This window comes from Rhipicephalus sanguineus, chromosome 6 (genome assembly GCF_013339695.2).
Source record: "Rhipicephalus sanguineus isolate Rsan-2018 chromosome 6, BIME_Rsan_1.4, whole genome shotgun sequence".
In the NCBI taxonomy this organism is placed as follows: Eukaryota; Metazoa; Arthropoda; class Arachnida; order Ixodida; family Ixodidae; genus Rhipicephalus; species Rhipicephalus sanguineus.
In genome coordinates this window covers 14,932,337-14,942,343 of record NC_051181.1, presented here as the reverse complement: position 1 = coordinate 14,942,343, position 10,007 = coordinate 14,932,337, and the positions used below count along the sequence as shown (strand labels likewise).

The 10,007-nt window shown below is 47.0% G+C and overlaps 1 protein-coding gene across 1 annotated transcript in view; it reads left to right on the top strand.

The window, feature by feature from the left end:
- Positions 1-3,812: 3,812 nt before the first annotated feature.
- Positions 3,813-10,007, top strand: part of LOC119397108 (uncharacterized) — a 32,941-nt gene continuing 26,746 nt past the window's right edge. Inside the window, exon 1 of the mRNA XM_049416437.1 lies at positions 3,813-4,074. Within this exon, the coding sequence (XP_049272394.1) occupies positions 3,813-4,074 (262 nt within the window). The remainder of the gene's footprint in view (positions 4,075-10,007) is intronic.

The window sequence follows — 10,007 nt, the reverse complement described above, 5'->3', positions numbered from 1 at the left end:
GTCGCCTTTAGCGGGAAATGGTGTAATTTTTTTTCTTTGATTCTAGCCCGTACGCCAGATATGTTGCCGGCCATTGAAGAGCAGCCATCGTACCCTTGGCCTACGATGTTATCAGGATTGAGGCCAAAGTCGTCAACAGCTTTGAGAATTGTGGCAGAAATGGTTTCTGCATTCATGCTTTCCAACGGAATCATGCCAACAAATTCTTCTCGTACAGCCTTGAGACCTGTGTCTACAAACCGGATACCAATCGTGAGCTGTTCTGTGCCTGATATGTCCGCAGATTCATCTGCCAGCAGCGAATACTGCCCGGATTTGTTGCACGCACTTACAATGCCTCTCCGAAGGAGGTTCTCACTGATTTTTATCAGCTCGTTTTGAATACTTGCTGATGTGTACTTTGCGTTTTTAGCGCTATTGTCGAGATGTGCTTGTGGTCCCAGCGTCGACGCGAAAGCTGAGAAGGTCCTGAAAAATCCCGCTTTGTGCTTGTTTCCCTCGCAGAGGCAAATCATGCATGCCAAAGAAGAGCACAGCCGCTGTAATCGAGACAAGTTTCTCCTTATTGCATTCCGCTTCTTCCTTTGCGGCTGTGTCGAGCTGCAGTGCGACATCGGTTGTCTTGTTGAGGAGGCGAAGGAAGTTATCTCTCCTTTTGGTTGCGTCCTTGTGCCATTCGCACTTTTCATGCTCCTTGGCGACTCGTGAAACTTTTTGTACTTGGTGAAAGCAGTGACGATAAAAGCTCCTTGTCGTCCTTTCCCGGTCACTGGCTTGAAAACGACACATTGGCGGCAGAGCGCACCTTTAAGCACACTGGAATACGCCAGCCACGGATACTGCGATAGCCACGCTGGTCGAAACGCCCTGGCTTGCTGCAGCTCTGCAGCATCCGCTTTGAAATTGTACGTATCTGGAGGCGTCCAAGGGCTAGTCAGAAGTTTCCGTTTTAAGTCATTGTCTGCAACAAAGAAAACGGGAACAATAAGTGTTACATTAGCTGGCCTCGGTATGTAATCGCCGTATCATTCTCCCAAGAATATTTACTACGTTTTACTTAAAATTTTTGCTGTGTACATAAACTGCTTACATCCGTACGTGGCGCCGCTATTAAAGCGTCATTTAAACACATACGGTTGGTACATGTTTACTGCTAGGCTAGTGGCGCTCCACATGATATGTCGCAGTTAACCGAGGACCATCCATAAATTTAGCGAACGTCATTCAACCGAAATTGTGGAAATATTTTATCAGCTTTTTCTATGTGATCGTCACTACAAAATTCAATGCTAGATATCCCTTGTTGAAACCGATAGTCAAATTTTTATAGCATTACGCCTGTCAATAGATTTGCAAATAAGTTACGAAATTGTACGCCCCTTTTTTGAGAACTGGCACAGCAACTTCCATCCATCTTAGCCTTCGGACACGATCTTGGGTGATTGACAGAGACCGGGCAGAGATCGTTTGGCCTGATTTGAGACCCGTTGTTATATTTTGGCCACAAAGATGGCCAGTAATATTGTCGGTAATTTTAAGGTTACCGAAAAAAGGTGTCCTTTGTCGACCGGAACAAAAAGCAGAGTCAATTGGAAAGTTATTAGATGACGTCTAATTATGAGAAACTGCCCGCATATTTTCGAAACTAAGTATAGCGGTACTTGTCGCACCCCTTTGAATTCCCGGTTAACTCATCATCCAATGACGGTGCACTATTCTTCAATGTGACGAATGAGCCTTCCTACATAAACAAGGACGCCATACTCCTACGGAACTTTTATTTTAAACTAAGACGGTGCATGCTGCAGTTTCCTTGTGATGAGTACAACATCTTCATCAGTGCAACATCTGGCTTCCCGGTATGATGCCCGACAGGCCCATCTAGGCAATGTTAAAATTATTAGGCCAGCTTTTATGAAGCTAGCCTAAATCTGGTTTACCGACTGAAGGGTCAAAACAAGGAGCACGCTAAATAATTAACACAAAAGGCATGCATGCTGCAGGTTAACGGGCCAGCATAGTGGGACATGTTAAAGCCGGGACCACGCAGACAAGGTGCTTGTCCTCAAAGAGTAAGAAAAAAAAAAAGAAATCGGCAATGAATCAACTTCGAATGACTTTTTTCCCCGAACTGTCGGTGTGCCCAAAAGTTTCGTATGGCAAAGACTGGAGCCGTACTATTTGCTGTGATGTAGCTTACCTGCGAGAGATGATTTGAGGGCGCAGCCGATGTCGAGAGGGTGCCTTGATGTTGGAGGCTCCTCAAGTTCGGCGGAAGTGGTAGAAATATATTCGGATTCGGGATCGTGGTCCAGCTCGGAAAGTTGTATCTTCTTCATCAAACATGGCGCAACGTCAGTATCAGCTTTCCTTTTAAAGAAGCTTCTGATGTCCATTTTCGCGTTGTACAACAGCTCCACGATGCTCACGGACGCGCGCTCACTTTGGCGCAGGCAAGCTGCGAGATTCCCTAGCGGAGCGGCACTTTTACAGCGCCTGGTTACAGAATTCGCGTTGTGCGACGCGATGCGCGACACTTGGTGCTTATTTTACTCTCTACCACGCTATATTGCATATGCTAAGGTGGTTCCTTCCCGACATGAAGTCTGTATAGGACCTTTTTGCATAGCAGTTCCAAGCACCGGAATGGCTCAGAGGTTGAATACTGGGCTCCCACGCAGAGGGCCCGGGTTCGAACCTCGTTCCATCCTGGAGTTTTTTTCTTATTTCGTTTTTTTTCTTATTTCGAGCGATACTGGTTACGGACACGGGCGGCGGCGGCGGCGGCGGCGGACAACTACGGCGCCAAAAACGGCCGGTGAAATGATCTCATAACAGCTTTCGCTGTAAAAGAAAATGTACATCGCGCAACCAAACGGCACCTTCCGTCCAGAATCTTTCGAAGTACTGAAGTGCAGAGAAATGTGCCTTCCGAACACATTTAGCACCGTTCACGGGGCGGTCTGTGCCCGTTTTCGTTGAGTTGCTCAGCACCTGCAGTTAGGCGAGACTGTGTCGTTAGCAAATAACCGAGGCGTAGCTCATGCGGGGGCAAAGAAGGTCGTCTGAAGAGAAAATTTCGGTTTCTTCGGAAGAATGCCAGGGGCACCAATTTGCAGGGTGTTACATATGAATAATGGCACGCATGACGCCTTTCGGCTGTGCGCAAATTGGAGGCTATCTGTGATAAGATCGGTGTGGCCACTATGCTGACTGCTTGCATGCCTGTCCACGTGTCTATGATGTAACGCCCTTGTGAAGGCTATAAAAAGCCGGCAGCTATCTGTATTATCAGTCTTATGTCTTACGTTTCGTTCCTTGTACTGAGACGCCCCTGATGCGTCAAATAGAGCAGTAAGCCCCCTGCTATCAAGTTCGCCTGGTTCCCGTCTTTCTTTGTCACGATACAACAATGGCGACGAAGATGTTGGACATCGGACTACGGATTTAACGCCCACTACCATGGCGAACAGCGGCGGGATTCTGGTTCACCTGCCGGAGTTTTCACCGGAGAAGGGTGACTTCGAAGTATACGTGCAACGCTTCGAGGCATTCGCAACTGCTAACAAGATAGACAAGGAAACGAAGCAGCAGGTGTTCTTGACACTTATCGGAGAGGCCGCGTTTATCACGCTTCAAAATCTGCTTTTTCCGAAGACTCCCGTAGAAGCCAGCTACGAAGATGTTGTGGAGACCCTGCGAAACCACTACACGCCCAAGCGTTCTGTGGTAGTGGAACGGTACAAGTTCTACCGGAGAGACCAACGCCCAGGTGAAGGCAATCAGTGACTTCGTCGTGGAAACTCAAGAAGATGGCAGCCACGTGCAACTTCGGCACGTTTCTTGAAGAGGCAATTCGGGACCGCCTCATTGTGGGATTACACAACGACGCCATCCGGTGCAAGCTCCTCGCGACGGAAGACAAGGACCTCACCTTCGAAAAGGCTTACAATGCAGCGCTGGGAATGGGAGCAGCGCAAGGACAGAACAAGGAAGTCCGTAGCAGCGACGCGACCAACAGCGCCTGTGCCACTGAAGACGACGTCAACTGGCAACGGCAGTCTTCTGCACAAGGTAAAAAGAACTTTCCGCCTCAAAGGACCAATGTTGCCTGTACTAGATGTGGTAGCTCACATGTCGCGAAGAAGTGTCCGCATTTGTATAGCAAGTGCTTTAAATGCTCGAAAACGGGACACTTGGCAAAAATGTGCAGAACTAAAATTAGATCAGTGACAAATGTAGATGCTACCAGTGAGGAAACTCTGTTGTTTAGAGTGGAAATGACGCCTAAGGCGGGGGCGTACAATGTAAGCGTACTGATTGACGGCAAACCGGTCGAGATGCAGGTCGACACGGGAGCCGCAGTCTCGATAATGAGCGAAAGTGAGTTCCGGAAATTGTTTCCACACAAGCACTGTGGAAAGACTAACGTAAGGTTAACAGCCTACAATGGAAGTTCGATTCCAGTAACCGGGCGAGTTGAAGTCCGGGTAACCTACGAAGGGAAGGACCACACTTTGCCGTTGATCATTGCGCAAAACGTAAAGGGGAGTGCCATGCCAAATTTGATGGGCCGGGATTGGTTGTCTCAAGTTAGGTTGAACTGGCAACAGGTATTGTCGGCAAATACAGTGACAACTGAAAATTCTTTGAAGCGAAAGTACATTGAAGTGTTTGAGAAAGGCTTCGGCGTGATACAAGGTTTCAAAGGAAGCTTGGTGCTGAAGGACACTGCCCAGCCAATTTTTTGCAAAGCGAGGCCAGTGCCTTATGCACTTCATGACAGCGTGGAAACGGAGCTCAGAAATTTGGAACAGGCTGACATTATCTACCGAGTCCAACACAGTGACTGGGCTTTCATAATTGATTTTTAAGGCGCAAAGCAGGACATACACAAGAAAGGACACGGGACGGAGCGCCACTAACAACTGAAGTTTATTCGCAGAAATTCACATATAAATATGTCGTCCTCAGCGCGTGCGCAGAAAGTTGTATTGCCATCAATGGGGGCGGAATAAAGCATGTTCAATGAACTTTTTCTCTGATTTGTACAATACTATAGACGTGTCGCTGACGCACATGTCACCTTTTTAATCGATAAAAAATGCTTCCATTAATTCTCTGGCAGTTTGGTCTGAGCTTTTAGCGATAACCCGCACGTCAGTAAATCGCGGTCCACAAGAGCTTAACGGGCACTGCCTAATGTGCTTAGGCAAATTGGGGCCCTGTTTATTTTGCTCTACATTTCGCGTGCTCCCTGATTCGCTCATTTAGGCATCTGCCGGTTTGTCCAATATAGGAGCAGCCGCACGCAAGAGGAATCTCGTACACTACCCCTTCAGCACATTTCGTGTAGGATAGCCCATGTCGAGTTCCGCAGCCTCTTACATTCTGAAGGTCTTTTTCTTTTCTTTTCCTATTTGAGAGCAAAGCCCTCCGAGCTTCCTGGGCGCAGAAAAAACCAGCGGAACACCATGTCTGCTCGCAACCTTTTTCAGGTTATGGGCCAACTTGTGCACATACGGCACGGCCACCGGTCTGACCTCTTCACGAGGGACCTCAGCAGCGGCCCTAGGAGCCCTTTTTTTCATTTTTTGCAAGAGGCTTTCAGCGACTCCGGTGACGAGCGAGCCAGGGAACCCAGCTGAAGCCAGCCTGACCAATTGGTTGTCGAAACTAGACTGCATCTTGTGAATACACGACTTTCTGACTGCGGATTCCAAACATAGCGATGCGATTCCCCGTTTAACTAACTTTGAATGACAGGAGTCATATGGCAGAAGCGCCTTCTTTGTACGAGGGGCATACCCCCAACAGACCTGATTGGCACAAAACACAATTTGCAGATCTAAGAACTGCAAGTGATTACCATTAGGCAGTTCACTCGTAAATTCCAAGCCTTTTCCATGTTGTCTGAATAGCGATAAAATCTGGTCCACAGCCTCATCGAAGTTAACGCTTCCTTCCTTGGTTAAAATGATAAAAAAATCGTCCACGTACCTAAAAACTTTAAGAACAGTGTTAGAAGGTAAAAGCTGCTGCAAGACCCGGTCAATTTGTGAAAGGAAGATATTGCATAAAACAGGCGCGACACAGGATCCAATGCATATACCGGTTTTCTGCAGATGAAACTGCTCGTCAAATGCGATAAAAGTCGACTTCAGGTAAAAGTTTAAAAGGTTTAAAAAGTCATCAATGGAAAGGCCAGCAGTGTTTTGAAAGGAAACAGGGTCATTTCTTTCAATGCACTCTCGAACTGCAGCAAATAAGGCTTCATGTGGAACAGAATAAAATAAATCAACCACATCTACAGAAAAGGCCCGTCCAACATCATCGTTTGCATGGAAAAATTCACACACATCATCGGACCTTTTCGTTAAGAACGGGTCGTCTACGTTTAACATGCGCAAGTGTTTCAACAGATAAAGGCTCAGATGGTTATGCCATGAACCCTTCTCGGTAACGATTGCTCTAAACGGCAAACCATCCTTATGCGTTTTTACTGAAAAGAAGACTTTGAGTGCGCTACTTTTACATTTGTTGATTCCTTTAGCGAGGGTGTCCAAGCCGAGGCGCTCACACAACGCCACAGCTTTGCTTTTAACCTTCGTAGACTTAACAGGTAGGGTGAAAAATTCTTATTAACTGCCTGGCCAGCTCTTAGTTTAAAGTCATTGTCAGCCATAACAACAAACCCACCCTCCTTATCAGCTTGGAGCAATGTTAAACAGTTTCTGCTAAAATAGGACACGATACATCTGGTGGACATTTCCTTCCCACGTGCAGGCTTCGGAAAACCTGATTTTAGAAGGCAGTCTACTCCTTCTAGCAGGCACTTTTCTCGCTGTTCTGCTTCTGCTTTCCGAGCGATTCAGCGATTAACGGCGATCAGTTCGTGAGGGGTAACCTTTGGTTCTAAACCAAACTTGGGTCCTTTTTGAAGCACCGACGACACTTTCTCAGGTAGGTTAATATCCCCCACAATCACTACATCACTTCCTACTTTCGTCTTGCTCTTTCTAACTTCCCTGAGCAGCGAGTTCAACTTGCACAGCCATAAATATTCCGTCATCTGGCCGGTCAACCTCTTGACAGAGCGAAAGTTCCTTTCCGCCAGCCACGCAGGGAATTGCGCTCGAAAGGATGTGCGGATAAGGTCGTTAAGCAGGCGAACTTGACGCCACAACTCTGACCTGAGGATTTTGCTCATCCTTTTCACATGTCCCCAAGACGGTACCACTGGAAGGAACAGGCGACTTACTTCAGCGGGAACCAGTCCATTCTTGATGCAGAACGCAACACTTCTGGCGCAACAGGTGCTGAAGACGATACGTGAAATCCATTCGTTGATGGAACACTGGGACGACACACACACAGCAGGGCCCACTGGACTAGAAATATGGTTTAGGAGAACTTTTTGTTGGGCAAGTTGGTGAACGTTCATAATTGATTTTTAAGGCAGAACCAACTGAGCCTTTATCTGTTGAAACACTTGCGCATGTTAAACGTAGACGACCCGTTCTTAACGAAAAGGTCCGATGATGTGTGTGAATTTTTCCATGCAAACGATGATGTTGGACGGGCCTTTTCTGTAGATGTGGTTGATTTATTTTATTCTGTTCCACATGAAGCCTTATTTGCTGCAGTTCGAGAGTGCATGGAAAGGAATGACCCTGTTTCCTTTCAAAACACTGCTGGCCTTTCCATTGATGACTTTTAAAACCTTTTAAACTTTTACCTGAAGTCGACTTTTATCGCATTTGACGAGCAGTTTTATCTGCAGAAAACCGGTATATGCATTGGATCCTGTGTCGCGCCTGTTTTATGTAATATTTTCCTTTCACAAATTGACCGAGTCTTGCAGCAGCTTTTACCTTCTAACACTGTTCTTAAAGTTTTTAGGTACGTGGACGATTTTTTGATCATTTTAACCAAGGAAGGAAGCGTTAACTTCGATGAGGCTGTGGACCAGATTTTATCGCTATTCAGACAACATGGAAAAGGCTTGGAATTTACGGGTGAACTGCCTAATGGTAATCACTTGCAGTTCTTAGATCTGCAAATTGTGTTTTGTGCCAATCAGGTCTGTTGGGGGTATGCCCCTCGTACAAAGAAGGCGCTTCTGCCATATGACTCCTGTCATTCAAAGTTAGTTAAACGGGGAATCGCATCGCTATGTTTGGAATCCGCAGTCAGAAAGTCGTGTATTCACAAGATGCAGTCTAGTTTCGACAACCAATTGGTCAGGCTGGCTTCAGCTGGGTTCCCTGGCTCGACCGCCACCGGAGTCGCTGAAAGCCTCTTGCAAAAAATGAAGAAAAGGGCTCGTATAGGGCCGCTGCTGAGGTCCCTCGTGAAGAGGTCAGACCGGTGGCCGTGCCGTATGTGCACAAGTTGGCCCATAACCTGAAAAAGGTTGCGAGCAGACATGGTGTTCCGCTCGTTTTTTCTGCGCCCAGGAAGCTCGGAGGGCTTTGCTCTCAAATAGGAAAAGAAAAAGAAAAAGACCTTCAGAATGTAAGAGGCTGTGGAACTCGACATGGGCTATCCTACACGAAATGTGCTGAAGGGGTAGTGTACGAGATTCCTCTTGCGTGCGGCTGCTCCTATATTGGACAAACCGGCAGATGCCTAAATGAGCGAATCAGGGAGCACGAACGAAATGTAGAGCAAAATAAACAGGGCCCCAATTTACCTAAGCACATTAGGCAGTGCCCGTTAAGCTCTTGTGGACAGCGATTTACTGACGTGCGGGTTATCGCTAAAAGCTCAGACCAAACTGCCAGAGAATTAATGGAAGCATTTTTTATCGATTAAAAAGGTGACATGTGCGTCAGCGACACGTCTATAGTATTGTACAAATCAGAGAAAAAGTTCATTGAACATGCTTTATCCCGCCCCCATTGATGGCAATACAACTTTCTGCGCACGCGCTGAGGACGACATATATTTATATGTGAATTTCTGCGAATAAACTTCAGTTGTTAGTGGCGCTCCGTCCCGTGTCCTTTCTTGTGTATGTCCTGCTTTGCGCCTTAAAAATCAATTATGAACGTTCACCAACTTGCCCAACAAAAAGTTCTCCTAAACAGTGACTGGGCAACGCCTCTCGTAACGGTGTTGAAAGGCGACAAAAGTGTGAGACTTTGCGGTGACTATCGTGTGACGGTAAACCCGCACCTTAAGATAGATCACTATCCGCTTCCCTTGCCTGAAGATATTTTTGCGACGGTAGCAGGAGGTACAGTTTTCACTGTATTGGATTTATCAAAAGCATACCTGCACTCGAGCTAGATGAAAGGTCGCAAGAAATTCTTACAGTGAACACGCACCTCGGCTTGTTTCGATTAAGACGTCTTCCGTACGGCGTGGCAAGCGCCCCTGCGTTGTTTCAGTCGGTCATGGACCAAATCCTAAAAGGAATTCCGGGGACCGCGTGCTATCTGGACGACGTTCTGATTGCAGGCAAAACTCGAGAAGAATGCGCAGAAGACACTGAGCGTGTTCTAGAGCAGCTTAAGAAGCATGGCATTCGCGCAAATGCCGAAAAATGCAAATTTTTTCAGAGCAGCGTTAAATATCTCGGGCATGAGATTAGTAGTGCAGGACTGAAGCCGACAAAAGAAAAGGTTGAGGCCGTATTGAAAGCGCCCGAACCTAAGAACGTAGGCGAGCTACGCGCTTTCTTAGGACTTTTGAACTTTTACGCTAAGTTCTTGCCGTGTCTGGCCGAAACACTAGAGCCAATGCACAAACTGCTCAGGAAAGAAAATCAGTGGAATTGGTCCCAGGAATGCAAAGAAAGTTTTCAATGTTGCAAGAAACTTCTCTGTAGTGACGCGGTTCTCGAGCTGTACGATGCAGCAAAACCGCTGAAGCTAACATGTGACGCGTCAGCGCATGGCGTAGCTGCCGTTATCTCTCATGTGGTCAATGGGGAAGACCGACCGGTGGCATACGCTTCTCGAACGCTAAATGCAGCTGAAAGGAACTACGCCCACATTGAA